Raw genomic sequence first — 18455 nt, 5'->3', positions numbered from 1 at the left:
TTATCAATAGTAATATTATGATGGCTTTTGTGAACAAAATGTGATGCTGTGTGTATAGCTTTATTGGTACCTAATATATATTTTGATATTTTATGGGTAGATGATAATATTCAGACACACAAATCTATAATATATACCTCTGTCTTGTCAATATAATGTGTAAACTTTGTTGTAATACATATTGTACATTATATAAATCAAATGTCATAATTATTTCAATATGCAATATATATTGCAACATATATTTTGTTATTTTTATAAGTGATAACCCTCACTTCTGGAATTAATTACACAAATTAAATTTGAAAAGAAAATTTATGGACGATGCGGGATTCGAAACCGTGACCTCGCGTTTCGCGAGCGAACACTCTCAGGCTCTTTAATTATGAACGTTTATAGTACGATATTAATTTGTAATCCACATTTTTTTTATCTATATAAAAAATATCAATTGAGTTTCTTGCGCCCGTTCTTCTGAGGTCTGAGGTGGTCTATTTTAAATGGGTGGTAGTTTTCGACGTTCAATAAATTTGAATTTGATCACTTAGCACCAGGTGACCCGTACTATATTTCCATAAAAAAAAGGATTTGCCCTCCAGATCACCGCGGAATTGGGAATCGCTCGAGATTACGAGACCCAGTATTCCGATACTAACTGAGGCTTTAAGGGAAGTGTTGTCGAGAAGCGGTGATACGAAAAATGGGGTTTTTGAAGTAAAAACCTTAGCATCGTTGTAATTTGAAGGTCATGCGCACAACCATTTGCTACATAGAGAACATAATTTGGTAGTGATGATAGTAATGTCTTTGTCGACCCGTTGTTGTTGGTATTCGTAGTTTTCTTTGTGCTCTGCTTCGTACTCCCTCCAATCGTGTTTACCAAGGCATAGTTGGAGTTTGCTTGGGCCTCAGAGACAACGCTGACACACGTATGTGTGTTAATACGTGTTTGTGCGCGCATGCGCATTTGTACTATACAAAGCTTGAGAAATGGCATCACAACAACCGTGGTGTTTTGTATACGTTTACCTATTATAGGTTTGTCGAGTTTTTTCATAATTTATATTGTAAAACTCTTCATCATTTTTGAAGGTTTCACTCCTACCACGTGTGAATTGCACACATATTTTTTTTGTGGTAAACGCGCAAAATTGAGTCCTCTGGGACCTTGAACCTTGTCCAATTTAACCCATCCCGCGACCTTCTCAAGAGAGGACTCGGTAGAATATACAAGTTTCTCCCGGCACTTTGTACGATATCACCAGTGCTGTCGTCTGCAAAGCAATGAATGTTGGAGATGTCCAACATTTCATTGATATGCAGAAGAAACAGCGTCGGGGAGTAATTGACTATTTGTTTTCTTTAAACCGGTCAAGTTATCTCGACACCTGAGTTGAGAAGCGACTATTCTCCCTCTCTGCGTATTTTATCTACCTCAATTTAAACGGACCTTACCGTCGTCCTGCTACTGGCGTTATTCATTATTAGACTGTTAAGCTCGTTTTCTTTCATTTTATTTTTGCTTCTGCACATTTTGTAATTAATTATAATTTCTAAATGTGTATGTTTTAGTTGCACACATTATGATATACTTAATAAAACTTTAAAATGTCCGTTTCTATCAGCTAAGCAGCTAAGGAAATAAACTATTGGATTGCACATTTCAAAATTTAATACAGAAACTGTGTACTGGTATATTTGAGTGGAATTTCGGGTCACTTACATTTAATTCCAAGCTGATCTTTCTAGTGCCCGACGTACAAGGTCGTGGTATAGTAGGTATTCTGGAACATCACCTTTGATTATTGAATTTATTTCTTATTTTTATTAAACTAGACTCCCAATTGCCTATTAAAAGGTCGTTAAAAATGTACGAGCAGTGTTGTATATAAATTTACTTATACAGAAAACATTACAACATTCAAATTAACACCTTATTTCGTGGTAGTAAGTTCAAAGTCTATTATTATCTATACGCACATTAGATCTCGAGAATTTGAATATAATGCTAATGAGACGGACGCGAACATGAGGCAAGAACATTTCGTTTTAGCAATTGAAATGTAATTACATCCGACACACTACATCCCATCGACACTCTATCCTTTTTAAGTATGTTTGGATATGCTATTATTTGGACAGTTTTTCACATAACTTTGTCCCGGTATTTCTAACATTATATTGTAGGCATACCTTGAAATTATGAGAAATACCTTGTCTGGTAGTCCAAGATTAAACGTCCGATTATTAACTTAAAAATAAAAACCTTAGAAAAAAAAGTTGTACAGAATAAACTGATCCATACATATTTATAATTTTTATTTTTGATTAATTTAATATTATAAGAGTCATCAACCGAGAAAGGAAAATCTGCTTAGTAAATGAGCCATAAATCGTTAACGGTAGCTTTTACAAAAAAGTTTACAGGAAAAAAAAGCGAAATATTATTCTCTACAATAATGGTCCCAACAACTTTTGCCCTAAAGTGCATAGTTTGCAAGATATCGGTCAAATTTTTTTTTTCAAGATTGCACTTGAATCTCCGCCTGGATCTGTCAGCATTTTGTGCTAGGAAATGACCTTAAGCATTTCCAAAAAAATAGTGTAAGGTTAAAGTCATTTTTTACTGGCCAATCTACTATTGTTGAGTTTTTCTTGCCGACTATGCTTCCTAGAAAAGTCAATTGTGACAACAGCTTGTGAGATGTGTTGGTTCCACTGACCTCTACTATATACTGGACTGGCTGTCAAAGTGCTTTTGTGCGTGTTTGATATTGGCCATTTTGGAGTTGTTGGCCATGTAGTATTATGCCTGTGCCATTATTAGGCCATGAGATTCTGTGGTATTAAAACTAGTGATGACAACCTCAACTAAACTATTTACAAAAAAAATTTCGACTTTATTACGTTCATTCCTGAAGTATAAATAACACGGAAACCGACATTAATTCCAACTGAAAAAATATTTCAGAGTTTTGTACGCTTCACTCCCAGCAATTTGTATGATACGTCAAAATTAGTTCTCTGGACGCTCGCAAGTGGCGCTTTAAATAGGCACAAAAAAATTGCTGTCAAACAGCCTGTCCAGTAGTATTACAGTGGTTGTGACAAGTATAACTAAAAGTACTCTGTGGTGACTTGTCAGTGTCATCACTGTCATTCGAGGCAGGTGCGTTATAATTTGGACTTTATGACTAATATAAAAATAAATAAACAGGTATTAGGTATTGAAAATGGTAAATTCTACCTTGAAATTAATTCTTTAAGTGTGTTTAATACTTATTTAAAAGATGTCTACTCGAGAAATACTAACTCTTCAATTTGGGCATTATTCTAATTATGTTGGCGCACATTTCTGGAATATACAAGAACTTAGTTTTGACTACACCGGTACTATAAAAACCGAAGTTAACCACGATATACTATACCGAGAGGGACAAAATGCAAATGGTCAGACTACATATACTCCTAGACTGGTTTTGAGTGATTTAAAGGGGTCTTTAAAAACTTTACCAGCCACAGGAGGCTTACTACAAGAAACAGCTGAAGACTTTGAATGGGATGTAGTCGAAAAGATAGAAGAGCCAACTACTTCAAAAAATGAATATTTAAGTGACATTGATTCTGAAAATCCCCCAGACACACAAAATAAAAAGTACAACTTAGACGAAACGGTGAATACTTGGACAGATTATTTGTATCCAAGATTTCACTCTCAAACAGTAAATATAGTAAAGGAATACAGTCACAGTGATAATGTAAGTATATGTTTGGACTTGTTAAAGTCTAGTTTTCTATAATTTATGACTGCTTATTATAATTTCTTGATTTTCTTTTAGAATGGGTTTGATATCTCATGTATGGGGCGTTCTTTATGGAAATCTGATTATGGTGAAACATTTTCTGATAAAATAAGGAAGTATGTTGAAGAATGTGACAATATGCAGGGTTTCCAAGTAAATTTTGACTGCTATGATGGCTTTAGTGGGCTTGCACTTGGTTGTATAGAACACTTAACAGATGAATACACTAAACCCATCCTTGCCCATCCAATGATTGCCTCCTACTTCAGTGATAATAACCCAAGTAGTCAAGAAGAGAGAGATAAATCAAACTTAAAAGATTCAGTGAGACTTGTTAACATTGCATTGTCATTAGAAGAATTGGCACAGCATACTAATTTATTTGTACCATTATGTACAGGCGAAAAAGGATGGAGAAAACCAGGCAGTCCTCGTTTATTTGAGCATGTTTATTATAAACCAGAACTTTACTACCATTCTTCAGCTTTGTTAGCAGCTGCTATGGATGTTTTAAGTCAAAAGTACAGACAAAAAAGTAACTTCTTTACAATGTCAGATATTTGTGCAGACTTAACTGGCTATGGGAGAAAGATGGCTTCTGCCTCCTTTCAATTACCATTTGCAATGAAAGAGTCAGAGTATCTAATAGATTACTTAAATAATAATACAAAACCATTATATACTTCTATCACACCAAGTTGCAAGATTGCAAATGATAAAATTTTTCAGTTAATTACTGTAAAGGGTGTTCCAGAAAGTTGTTTGAAAGCACCTATGGATCAAGCTAAACAACAAATGGGTTTGGCAGCTTACAGATGCAGAAATGTAAAGGAAATGTTTGAATTATATTTCCAAGCTAATAATTTTCTTTCAGCTACTAATATTACCATTTGTGAAAAACCATTGGAAGTAAAAACACCTTTTCCAAATATATTTTCAGAGGATTTAAATAAATATGGTTTTGTTAGAGATGGTGGTAATATGACTGAAAGAATTGAAAGTTGCCCAACAATAGCTGGTTACCACAATGGAAATTTTATGGCTAATATGATAGAAAAACTTCACAGGGAAACAAGCAGAATAAAATTCGAGAAATTGCATAAATTTAAAGAAGAGGGTTTAGAACCTGCTGAATACTTAGAAGTTTTAAACAGACTTTCAGAGTTTAAAGATAACTATGAGGATGATTTGGAACTTTAACTCTTTTATATTAATAATTTATGTAATTGATTAAAATGCTAAAACTAAATAAAAATACCTTTGCATTATTCATTAATATTATATATTTTATTATTATGATTTAGATAAATAAATCATATTCCAGGCGCTCATTCACAAATTGTACACATTTTACACTCTTAACACAATTGGCAAAGATCATGTTGATCTTTCTAAAGCTCTCTCTTTCATCCTAGTTATAAATGCTGCACCCTTGTTCTTTCTAAAGTTTTCATAAGGATCATTTAAGTTGACACCAATACCTGAAAATAGATTATATAATTCATTGAGGATAAGCTACTAGGAGGATTTTTCACTCTATTATTATCAGCATATGAGATATTCAGATGTATTTTATTACAAGACTCACATAATACAAAACAAGTCTGTTCAAATTAGTTTTAACCCAGTACTACCCCTACATATTTTAATATGACAGTAAAAGTACTTCAGAAAAGAGAGATGTGTTTATGGATTTCTCATCAATTAATTTTTATTTAAAATATTAAATAACAGTACTAAATAGTTGGGACTTTCTTTTCTCTCGCCAGTATGCTGGCTGTAGGAGTTCACTACAGAGGCACCTTTTTCTACTGGCAAGCACTATTTTTATTTTTGTATGAACAAACTTTGAAACATGTCATATAGCTAGAGAATGGTGAAATTACTGGTCTTGTTTTGTAAACTTAACACATGAATGCCACTCAAAATTTATTGGTTATTCAAAAAATTTTTGAGTTGGTTATTCAAAAATCCTGAGTGTCTGCATTGTAGTGGGCAGGATTCACTAGGTAGTTTTGTCACTTCTTCTCACAAAAAATCACATGGTTGGACTTAGTAGCACAAATTAGGAGGTAAAAAGTAGTGTCATTGATAGAGCTTTAGTCCATGATTATAATGCTACCACTCTTATAGGTTATAATTTTTTTCTTTTAGAAAAGAAAGAAACTAACAGCTATTTATATTACATAAAGGTATGATAAACGATAAATATTACACTAGCCAAAATAGTTCCTAACAATGCTTATTATATAGTGAAGTTTTAAGACCTATTAAAAATAATTACAAAATAATACAAAAGTTTAAAGAGCCAAAAATTCACTGATACAAATATAGCCTTTAGGTACCAATTTTTTTAACAAAATCGTACTTATTACATTGAAATGTCTATGTGGTTATAACAGTCATTGTGTGTTCTGCGAGCTCTGATAAGAAATCTATTCTTACAATACTTAGTCCTAAAGAATGGCACTAAAAAGTAATGTAAAGTAATGCACCCATTACCTCTTAATGTAGTATCAGGGATGAGGAGGTACAACCCCCCCCCCCCCCCCCCCCTCGTGCTACTAAGACTAACCAAATCACATTTTGTAAATCTACCTTTATATTGATCTTGCTTATCTCTAACATGTCCTCCACTTATTGGCTCTGCTATGCCCTGCCCTGATGCTCCTAGTCCTCCGGCACTCCAGCCCATTTTCTGCAGTAGTTGGTGACCCTTGTTGCTTGCATCAATACCACCTGATGCCATTGGAAATGTGGAACCTCTGCAGCAGAAATTTAGTTAATAATATTATTGATTTTATGGTGGAATGTATGCCAAGACAAAAAATTCTTAACACTTCCAGATACAGGTTATTTATTATTCCTGTATTAATTTGAGCAGTCAATCTACTTCATCCCAATGATTTCAAACGAGCATATACAGCCAGATGTGCCTTATTGGGAGACATTTTAGGTATACACATAATACTGTTAGTGTAGTTATTCAATATCCTTTCAGAACCATCTTCACACTCTGGCATCTCTCATGAACCTTGTTATAGACTATTAAGTGTATTATTATTACACAGTTTTAGCAAAGGGTTAAATACACCGAAAATCAGAAACATACAAGAAGCTAGGCGGCGTTGGAGATCTTGACTTTTCTATCCGTCGCATTTTATCACGTGGTGAGTCTCGGCGCTTCTCTCGTTCACGAGACCGTGACCTTGATCGGGACCTCGACTTTGAACGTGACCGTCGACGGTCTGTAACAAATTAGACACGTTTGATTTAATTTTATATGGGATCAAATGACTCAACGATCAGATAGCCTGAAGTTTGCCTCTCTATTCTTCAGTGGACAGGCATTTTCGAACTAGTCTAAAAATTCATATATTGTGCAAGTGCAAGTTACAAGCGGAATCGTTGCATGAACTCGCTCCGCGTCTATGAACTGGCGGCATTAAATATAATCTGTTCATAAAAGTGACTATATATAGATCTGAGTCGTGACGCTTTACAAAGCATGATAAGGCGTAGAGTGATACAACCCCGTTACAATCACACTGCGCCCGTCGCCCTTCATATGGGAAAACAACAGTACAAATGAAAAAGCTGCAGTAGTAAAGTCCAAATGTACTTTATGGTCAAATTCGGTCTTTGCTGTGAATAACAAAAGATCTCACTATCTCTTTCTCTTCTCCATGTCGGTCGACGTTTTGGCGACGGCGATCTTGACTTCGACTTCTTCGGCGTAACGGGCCTCTCTGGTGATTTACTCAATGACCTGTTTTTAAATACAAATAACAAATGCTTACAAATTGAGCATATTCAATAGTATATCATAATAAGGATAAACGCAAGTGTCACAGGACAACACTATACCTACTATTACTGCCAAAAGGGTTAGGGATTGTATGATAGTTTTAACATTGAATGCATAACCGACAGGATACCGTTCCATGTGTATGTGTAATAAAATGTAAATGAATTTTTAAAAACAATGTCTTGAGTTTTCGTATAAAATGCGAAGACTCTTTTTCCCCAACCTCATACAATGTAGGTTAAGGTACAGTACATTACATACACATGCAACCTAGCAAAATATAAAAATTTATATTTTTGCCACTCTTTTATGTTTGGGCGCATGCACACTGCAAATTTGTAAAATTAATCTATATATATAAATGAATTGCTGTTCGTTACTCTCGCTAAAACTCGAGAACGGCTGGACCGATTTGGCTAATATTGGTCTTGAATTATTTGTGCAAGTCCAGGGAAGGTTTAAAAGGTGAATAAATATGAAAGTTTATTTCGGAATTAAATAAAAACAACAATTTTGTTTTTCCTTTGATGTGTCCCCCGTCGTCTTGTATGGACATATTTTCTATGAGAGAATTTATTGACGCACGGTTTGACAGTTCTGCTGTAAAACAATTTCATTACAACAACAGGGAGCATATTTTACGAAATAATTATTGATGTTATGACATATTACTGACAAATTCATAAAAAAACATTATTTTATTTATTATATACAGAACACTGTCTGTCGGGTCAACTAGTATAATATAATAATAAGATACAAGTTACTTTTACTAATAATATTTAAAGTAAAGATAAAGTTTTGTAAATAAATGAAGAACAAATTGAAATGTTTTTACGTAAATTGATTTTGGATGGTTTGGTGCACCTAATTAACTGATTTTGGTTCGGTCAGTTCGGTTTGTGGTTTGGGTAATTGCCACGCCTAGAGGTAGAGGGAGAATCCTCACAATTCTTTATTAAAGATCTTTATTAAAAATTACAATTTAATTAAGTGATAAAATGGTTTAAATGCTCCTAAAGAAAATTCAACATAGTAACTACTCCAGAGATTTCTCTCTGCATCTTCTATGGATACTTAAAGAAAATTATAAGTTAGTAAAGATTGGTATGTACAACTATCAAATTAAAGAATCATTTATATTAAGATTAAATATAATTGGTTCCAATATGTCACAAATATACCTATATCTTCTTCCTGGAGGAGTTGGCTGCTTTTGTAAATCTTTTGGTATTGGACTTGGCGATTTTGATTTCTGTCTCCTGCCTTGAGTGATTGCTTCATCTTTATTTTTCCTGGCCGCATTTTTGGCTTTGTAGTATTCATACAAACCGAGCTTCTCCCAGCCTTCACTGTAAATTTGTTTTATATTAACTAATAAGAACCTAACATTTTAATACAGAAATAGATATAAAAAATATTTAAATGAATTTTTATTCTTTATACATCTTAAAAGTTAACTAGGGACCTAAGGACACTAACGGCCGTTTTCGATAACCTATCTATCCTAAGTTTAACTTACTAGAGGTAGACAAACTATCCTTTTAAGCTTACTTACATTACAATAACCTATCGACATTGAACTATAACTCTATTAGACATAACTATGGATTGATAAGATCTTGTCATTAAACGGTGACAGCAATGTATCCGTAACTAGATATATGTTCCTCGTTATTTATGATGTTTTAAATATAAGAAAATACTAAAAATAATGTTGAAGGTAGCGATAATTTATATCTGTACTTAATACAATTAACAGATATTAATAATAGATAAATTAGAAGCACTGATGTACAATAAACAGCTAAACTCACAATCACACTCAAAAATTGTCTGAATCAAAACTCTCCTATACGGCAGGCAGTTGTTAGACAAAGTTTCCACTCAGTTGTGTTTTGACCGCGCTTTGAATAGAACGACACGCAATGATAAAGTGTTCAATGAAGATTGTCCAAATAAACAGCATATCCTAAAAGATGGTGACTGATACGCCTTGCCCATTACAATGCAATGCCGCTCAGGGTTCTTAAAAAACCCTTACAAAATTCTGAATGGCACTACAACTGCACTTATCTTGAGACATAAGATGTTAAGTCTCATTTCCCCAGTAATTTCACTAGCTACGGTGCCCTTCAGACCGAAACACAGTAATGCTTACACATTACTGCTTCACGGGAGAAATAGGCGCCGTTGTGGTACCCATAATCTAGCCGGCATCCTGTGCAAAGGAGTCTCCCACTGGTGGGAGTAAATTTCAGATAAGTGCCCCTTTAAATTAACAAAATTATGTACTTTACATTTTTAATTAACATTAATTATAGAATAAAGGATTACCTATTACATAAATTATAGCAGCTAAGAGAATTTGAACCTGCTAAGTCATATTTATAAGTTATATTTATTCGTTTTTAAGTCTTTTAAAATATTTTCACTGTGTCCATTTAATTTATAGCATAAGTTGTTGTTGAGTTGTGACGTATTATTAAGTGTTATTAGCATTAGTTGTTAACCTTTGTGGTTTTTTTTAGATGCTAATTCGACCTAGTTTTATATCGGTATATGTAATATGATAAATAAATAAAAAAAAAAATAATAATTTTGCTAAATAATTTAATATTTCAATTGCTAGAACAAAGTAGGTATATCGCCGACGAAGTTTGCGAAATTTCGCACCATAATTAATTTGCTTCTTATGAGTATATACAACAATTTGAACATTACTGCTACGAAATAAGGTGTTAATTTGAATGAATGTTTTAGTGTTATATATAAGTTAATATGCACTAACTTACATATGCATACAACAGATGCTCAGATATTTTTAATAGGCGGTTGGGAGTCTAGTTGCTTTTTTTTATTTATTTTTATTTAATATTTTTAAGAAAGCCAACAGTAGGTTTTACATACATTAAAATAATTAACAAACATAATTCGTTCGAGCTAATTATAGGCTTCCACATGTACATAGGAACAAGTATAATATTATTAAATCTAACATATTAATTACAAACAAACAACACAAGTATAAATAAAAATTATTAAATAAAACTTCATAAAATCTATACTTCTATACTAATATATAAAGCTGCAGTGTTTGTTTGTTTGAACGCGCTAATCTCTGGTACTACTGGTCCGATTTGAATGATTCTTTCAGTGTTGGGTAGTCCATTTATCGAGGAAGGCTATAGGCTATGTTTTTTTTTCAAAATTAGGGATCCGTAATAAAATTGCTATTTTGTAACACAAGGTGTAAAATCGAAAACCTATTTTTGCGTGCGCTGCAAAAACTATTGACAATAGAACAAAATGATGTACAGGCTATAATATAGGCAATATTTTATTACTTATAAAACTATCGCGTGAATTATACTTTATATGGCAAAACAACGTTTGCCGGGTCAGCTAGTTATTAAATAAAATCTTCTCGCACTCCTATCGCCAGTTGAAACCATGATCAAAAAGGAGTAATTTCATTCCTAATGTTAATTTGTTAATCACTGCTAAATTGTTTTACTTAATGGGCTCTAATTGAATTAATACTGGAGTTAAAGACATGAATATTATCCGTGCCACAAAAATGATTGAATAATGACTGCAGAGCTCTTAAAATAAATGTGTTTCTTCTATAATTTGTGTGACAGAATGGTACAGCAAAGATAAGCTGTTCTCTTAACATTCTACTAGGGGCTGCCAGACAGACTTTGGTCAGTAATATAGAACAGCCAATCATACTTCTTAGTATTTTGACTAAGGTGATTATATCAGAAATATCTCTACGAGCTTTAAGTGGTAGAAGGTGGAAGTGCTTGCAGCATTCTTCATAGCTTACATTAGGTATTTTAAACTTAAAGCCTAGATATCGTGTAAACTTCCTCTGACCCCTTTCAATTCGATTAATGTGTTCAGCATACATTGGGTTCCAAATTTGTGAACCATATTCAAGATGGCTGTGAACGAAAGAACAGTGGAGAATTTTTAATGTTTTCATACTTTTGAAAGGTTTGGCTGTACGTATTATAAAACCTAGTGCTTTAGACGCTTTATTGATAGTCTGATCAATATGTGGTACGAAAGTTATCTTGCTATCATGGACAACACCTAGGTCTCTTGTTTTGTTACCACAGATAGACGTTCCTGTTTTAAAATATATGTATGAGGGAAAGGGGTAGGCTTAGTAGTGTAATGCATGTAGAAACATTTGGATACATTTAGGTCTAATTTAGTATGTCAATGATAATAAGGCACACAATAAAGCCACACTACTTCAAGAACCAACATAGAGAACCATTACTTCATTCTATAGATAGTACCCAGTCTCTTCACAGCATTGTCAGACACATAAATACAAAAGGTTGATAAGCCTGATCACGGCCAAAACCATACCGCCTGTAGAATAAGACATACCTTGTATTTAAGAGGTAAATAGCATATTATCGACAATACTCACTTGTCCCTAGGACGCTCATGGTTGGGTGAAGCATAGAATGCATCCACTGCCGCTAATAGTCGATCATTTGGTGGTGCTGGTGGAGGTAAGCGTATTGTTGATGGATCTAGTGGTTTGTATTTATCATCATCCAACTGAAAACATTTAAAAACTTAGATCAATAGCTCACAGGATTAATCTATTAAAGAAACATGCTTACACTGGTGTTAGGAAACTAATGATGAAAATTTACAGCCAAATGAAAACAATGAACATACAAGAAAAAAAATAAATACAAACCATCTTTCACAAAGAAAGGCAAGAAAGTGAATAGATAAGCAGCAAGTTTACATTATGTTACGGCAAAGTAGTATAAATTACGGATACTCACCATAATTAATGGAACCATCAAACCAGCCGGTAATTCAAAATATGGTACTGACGGCATTAAGTCATCATTATTGATTTCAGGAAATGGAAGAAAGCCGGGTGGTGGCTTGCTTAGGTCAGGGAGCCCATTCTGGAATGGGGGAGATTCCAGAGGTTGAAATCCTGGAGGTGGTTGTGAAAAATTTACATTCGGAAGACTTGGTAAGTCAATTTCCTCTGTGTGCTCCGATTTTGGATGATTTATTTGATCAAACATTTGACTGTCATAGCTGTTCTCATTTCCACTTATACTATTGTTAGAAGGATAATTATCACCACTATCACTGCCATAGTGTTGGTTGCTTAATTTCTGATCATACCCTCCCATTGAGTAATTCTGATCATTAAAATTATTGTTCTGGTAGGAATTCTGTATTGAGTTTGGTGCACTATCTTTATTGGTGTCATGATTATTTTGCAGTTCCAGTGCATGTTTTTGCATTTCCATCTGCTGAATTTGTTGCATTGTGTGTGCTACAAATGCTTGATGCTGTGTTTGGTAACTAAAAACACAAGGTATATTTATTGCGTGAAAATCACAATATTATAATATAAAAACAAATTATATTTTTTTTTTGTAATTTCCGGCATTTAATTTTTTTTATTTATACCAAAATGAAGAATCAAATAAGCGTATTAAGATTTTTGTATGATACACGATAAGGACAATTAGCTTAATGGTACACTCATTGGGTTTTGTGCCCCAAATGTGGTTCTGGAGGTGCCATCAATATTTTTTGGCATAAATAAAAAAAATAAGGCCCATAATATCATTTATAACTTACTTTTCAAAAGTGGACTTTGTTTGTTGTGCCAGATGTGAGATGGCGTTGGAATGCTGAGCAATCAGGTTATTTTGGTACTCTTGATATGAGCTGGTTGGACTTTTCATTTTCTCAATTACAGTTGAATCAAAGTAGTTGGACTTAGATTCCCATAACCGAAGCAATTTATTCAGCTTCGCTTCCTGTTCTTCAGTAACAGCTGGAATGAGGAAATACTGTTGCATATTCATATTTTTTTCAAGCAAGTTAACTGACTGACCACATGACCATTTCAAAATGTGAATGGATGAGAATGCTCAATATGAACCTATATCTCGAGGACATTATTGATAATAAATTTTTACCTATACTGGCATTGCAAAACATTGGAACCACCACTTTTTCCAAGTTTTTCTTGAGATCTTCAGCGTTTTTTCGTGCACTGTAATTAGGAATAATAGTATCATAGACACCAAATTTAAAATTTGATTCAGGGGACAATTTTATATTATTTTTTTCATGAAGTACTGATTTAATGTACAAAAGGAAGTCCCATACTAAAAACAAAAATAAAGAGTGTAAATAAAATAGTATGGTAATATATATAGTAATGTACACCTTTATTATTTTAAAAATTAATGATTAAAATGATAAACCGTTATTAAGAAAATTCTGAGAAGCAATATGGCAAGAAAAGTTGAATGCACCCGAGTTAAGACATATATAAATAAGTTAAAATTTATTCTGCCAGTACTGACCAATGGTGGAGAACATCATTTACAAGGTAAATGATGTGCAGCTTTTGTGTAAACCCTGCTCCAGGCTGTGTGACCTTCCTCAGCAAATGTTGAGAGATAACTTTGCCAGCATCAGAAGATGTTGCATGTTGTAAAATCCATCCTTTTCCTTAAAGCATCATTTAAATTTTTTAACCATACAATGAAAGAATAATAAAACTAATAAGTTAGATCATAATATTGATATTTTCCCAAATTTAAATATCTATATTTAAATTTGGTCTTTTAATAGTATTTTCCTAAATTGTAATTCATTTATAGTAATTTGTGCATAATTTAAGTAAGATATTATATAAATAGTAAGACTTACAATTAGGGCCCGGATTAATATGTATGTTGTTTTTTACATAAATTATGTTATTGAGTAAATTCAAGTCTTATTTTCCATATTTTATATGTAAATCCATATTCCACAAAAAATTATTAAATTACCCATATTGTTAAAATTTCTCTTGTGAAAGATTAGCAGTACCATGAATGCCTAAAATAATGTCACCAAATGTCCATCTGTTGTTTTAAGTTAGGTGGCGTTTGTTGTGATAATTGCTGGGAGTCTACTCACTTACATTATTTCCGTTTGGATTACAAAAATGCCTAAGGATAAGCAACCACTGTGGTTTTAATTAGAAAAATATAACACACTTTTAAGATGATGATGAATGAAATATTTTTTTTGCAATAATCAAATTTTTAATCATAATATTGTAGTTTTTTATTATACACATTTTAGTTTTACTATTCCATATTATTGTACATATTTTAACATTTTTAATACATATATATCCAGGTCCTACTATAATTGTAATCTTATTGTGCAAGTAAATTATGTATCTAGTATGCCTATATAATTTATGTTATAAGTATTTTTTAAGGAAAGACAAAAATAGGTAACCTGCAGATATACTATCTTTTGTGCATGTATCAATTATCGGCTGCAGGATGTTGTCTAACTCTCCCAAACTGATATTATTTTCTTCTGCCATTATTTGAATAGTTTCCACTTGAGCCTTACTAACTAAATCATTTATTTTAACTTGCTGTTGTTGAATTAGTACCTAAAAACATTTCAATAGTATTTTTATTGTTCATATATGCAGTAAAACAGACTATTTGGTAGCCATCTTTTGTAACACAAGTAAAACAAAAAAATAGAAAATACTATTATAGAGATTTCAATCATGCAAATATATATAATACATAAAAACAGCAGTTCCAGAAGATGTAGGCTTGATCACTTGAAGATCAAATCCTTCGTTCATGCCAATTTACTAAAAAAACTGCAATTCTGTTGTATGTAATCAATAAAGTAAATGTATGTTATCATTTTTATGATATAATATGTAAATTTTTCTTTTTATGTTATATATGGACATTTCTTTAACACAAGGTCTAAAAAGGAATAATCCTTTTATTCCTGTTAGTTTTGGCTAAAATGAACTTAAATTGTAATATATTACAAAATAGATTAATTAATTATCAGCATTATAAAGTATCTACATATCCCCTTTATAAGATTACTTTGAAAAAAAAAAAAGGTTTCTACCTATTATTAAAAATATAAGGTTTATTGATCAGGTTGAACATAATTTGAAATACTATAGTATACTACTATAAACAACAAGAAATATTTATTATAAATGATGCAAAAAAAAATATCTACAATGTAATATACAATGCATAAAGTTCTACAGGTTAAACAGTTCACAATACAATAATAATTTGTACTATATTCAGTTACATGTTTGAGGTTGTAAGACTGATAACATCTGGTTATATATATTTTGAATGAAAGTAAGTATTTAGAGCAAATTGAGAGTAAAAGATATCAACATAATAACTATATTATAATTTTGGTATATATACTTGCTATAACAATTACAAAATATTCATATATCATGCTCTGAGCTATTTTCTATTAATAAAATGCAGGTGTAAGCAAGATGATATTATAATAAAAAACTTACAGTATGTTGAGCATTAAGATTATTCTCGGATTGAGTAATTTGTTCCCTTAGCATGTTGATCTGAGCATTCACATTCTCAATCTCCTGGGAATGCTGTGTTGGAGGAGGTGCTGAGTTCGCCGCCAACCATTGTTGCAAGGCAGGAGCAGCTGCCATCGTTGCCGCGAGCCCCAGCTGTGCAGGCGTCGCAGCAGCCTGTTGGGGCATTACATATTGCCTTGTCTGTGCCATATAAGCCCCGGACGGAAGGGGAGGCGCCTGGCCACCAGCTGATTGCTTTAGAACTATAAACAGCGGAGGGTCACTTGAAACGGTTATTACACACGCAAGCAGCGATCAGGCGCGACCGCGATCTTAATATTCTTTAACCACCATTGTCAATTATTATGCTTACTTGCTTGCTCTGTCGTCACTTTGTATTGATAGTAATTGAAGTATTCGCCACCGTACAGGAAACCAAATTTCGGATTGTTTTTTTGTTTTGTCTTGGTCATCTTCTCGAACTCGGGTCCATTTCTTGCGACAAACTGTGCTAGTTTGTCTATAATGTTGCGTAGGTCTTGATCTATAACAGAAACAAGTGATTTCCACTGATGCATAACTTACGAAAAGCTTGATAAAGAAAAATCATAGTAATACCTTGGGGTGGTTGAGGAAGCTCCATTGTAAGTGTATGTGTATCAGAAAAATTAAGGTTAACTTATCACTTATGAATCTATTTTATTCACCATTATGATGCACTTTTGTAACAAAAAGATGCTTTCTATCTAAACACACGGCACTTTTAATAACTTAACTTATTTATTAATTACGGGCAACAGATAAACCACCGATGTCCAATAATAAAAATGAAAAACTTCATTTGATTTATAGCGGCGGCCATTCCATTTCGCTCTATATCTGAGAATAATAGAGAATAGACTTTACATTTTGACGTATGACGTTTGCCATATTCCGTATATTGACGATTTAAATGCTCCACCAAGGCTCCACCCTAAGTCTTCTCTAGATCCATATGGACGCGTTTACGAATCCGACAATAATAAGATATTTTTCGGTAGAGTTTGTGATGAAATGAAACTAAATCTAACAAAACTAAAAATTGCCACAAATAGATAAGTTCTATCTCTAATTAGCGGGAAATATTTGTTTTAAAATTTTGATATTTTCTGTCGTAAAAACGCTTATCCGTTACCTCTTCACACAAAATTTATGAAATGGGGCTTCATTCAGGGTCAGTTTTCTGCTACTACTTACATAATTTTGTCTCTTAAATATTAATTATCTATAAAAATTATCACGTAAGGAAAGCAGATATAATATATTAAAAACACGGGAAATAAATTAATGAATATGTTATAAATAATCTCAGGAAAAAATAAAAATGAATCGTCTAAAATTCATATATTTTTCTGATAAGCATGAGCTTTAAAGTGTGGGTATTAAGGGTTATTTTATTTAGTCCCTTCGTACGCATTGCACAGCAAGATCTATCGCAAGTTGCGATTCGCAACAACGTCAGTCCACGCGCGGCTGCCGTCGTGGGTAGACACTGTGTCGGTTGTAAGCAGCAGCTCGTACTCGGAAAGATCGCTGTACGAACATGAATATTTTTTAATAAGCTCTACAATACTGCCTTTGATACTTTACATATTTTGTACGCAGACAGATTTTCAAAAAATTATGTTTCTGTAATTTTTTGAAGAATTAGTGATTTATTTTCATCTCTAAAGATAAGGTCTATATTAAATCGAAATCCAAGATGGCGCCTATGAAATTTACCAACTTCTCTTCACGGGTGTCATTTTCATGGTTTGCGGGGTCAATAATAACGAATATCGGGTCAAAATCGAAATCCAAGATGGCGCCTATGAATTTTATCAACTTCTCTTCATGGGTGTCACTTTCGTGGTTTTCGGGGTCAACAATTACGAATATCGGGTCAAAATCGAAATCCAAGATGGCGCCTATGAATTTTACCAACTTCTCTTCATGGGTGTCATTTTCATGGTTTTCGGGGTCAACAATAAAGAATATCGGATCAAAATCGAAATCCATGATGGCGCCTATGAAATCTACAAAAAACGCGTCCTTAATAAATTATTTTTTCAAGCCAAATAAAAATCAGTTATCAGTTACTGAGGTAATGAGTTTCACTATATCAGTTAGTTAGCTTAATTTATGTAGAGCATTAGTAACAAGACCAATAACCAACGAATTTACAATAAAAGAAGAATATTTAAGCAGAATAATTTGAAGTTTTCAATTAGTCACCGAACTTTCATGTTATCTAAGAATTTCATAATGTCTTTGATATTGCGTATCACATTCAGTGAACGTAATATTTAAAATTCTCTTCGACGTTCAGTGGAAGGTGGATATCCAGTTACGGTGATTAACGGGCGAACGACAGTGCTATTCAATCAGCCACTATTTTTTACCGACTAATAAACGGTCAAAT

At 33.0% G+C, this 18455-nt stretch overlaps 2 protein-coding genes across 3 annotated transcripts; one reads left to right on the top strand and one right to left on the bottom strand.

Moving 5' to 3' along the window:
• Positions 1–3164: 3164 nt before the first annotated feature.
• On the top strand, positions 3165–5079 carry LOC126968265 (protein misato). The gene is made up of 2 exons (XM_050813152.1): positions 3165–3758; positions 3840–5079. The coding sequence occupies exons 1-2, from the start codon at positions 3291–3293 to the stop codon at positions 5001–5003; spliced, it is 1632 nt and encodes a 543-aa protein (XP_050669109.1). The 5' UTR covers positions 3165–3290; the 3' UTR covers positions 5004–5079.
• Positions 5069–16901, bottom strand: LOC126968261 (calcium homeostasis endoplasmic reticulum protein). Of its 2 annotated transcripts, XM_050813146.1 has the most exons (14): positions 16634–16901; positions 16389–16559; positions 15995–16278; positions 14923–15085; positions 13992–14139; positions 13599–13675; positions 13255–13453; positions 12432–12972; positions 12062–12195; positions 8796–8963; positions 7472–7572; positions 6916–7051; positions 6402–6568; positions 5069–5284 (listed from the first exon to the last, which is right to left on the bottom strand). In XM_050813146.1, the coding sequence occupies exons 1-14, from the start codon at positions 16656–16658 to the stop codon at positions 5181–5183; spliced, it is 2418 nt and encodes an 805-aa protein (XP_050669103.1). In that variant the 5' UTR covers positions 16659–16901; the 3' UTR covers positions 5069–5180. The 2 variants fall into 2 exon arrangements, with proteins under 2 accessions (XP_050669103.1, XP_050669104.1); XM_050813147.1 differs by lacking the exon at positions 16634–16901 and having other exon boundaries at positions 15995–16189; positions 16389–16537.
• Between the last annotated feature and the right edge of the window lie 1554 nt (positions 16902–18455).

The sequence above is a fragment of the Leptidea sinapis genome, chromosome 15, assembly GCF_905404315.1.
Source record: "Leptidea sinapis chromosome 15, ilLepSina1.1, whole genome shotgun sequence".
NCBI classification, from domain to species: Eukaryota; Metazoa; Arthropoda; class Insecta; order Lepidoptera; family Pieridae; genus Leptidea; species Leptidea sinapis.
The sequence above is the reverse complement of the archived record's forward strand: the minus strand, read 5'-3'. Positions and strand labels throughout refer to the sequence as shown.

Coding starts and splice junctions, on each gene's coding strand:
- LOC126968265 (XM_050813152.1), top strand. CDS start 3,291: ATGTCTACTCGAGAAATACTAACTCTTCAATTTGGGCATTATTCTAAT. Junction 3,759..3,839: donor AATACAGTCACAGTGATAAT/GTAAGTATATGT, acceptor ATTTTCTTTTAG/AATGGGTTTGATATCTCATG.
- LOC126968261 (XM_050813146.1), bottom strand. CDS start 16,658: ATGGAGCTTCCTCAACCACCCCAAG. Junction 16,279..16,388: donor AGTGACGACAGAGCAAGCAA/GTAAGCATAATA, acceptor CGCTGTTTATAG/TTCTAAAGCAATCAGCTGGT. Junction 13,676..13,991: donor AATGATGTTCTCCACCATTG/GTCAGTACTGGC, acceptor TCCTAATTACAG/TGCACGAAAAAACGCTGAAG.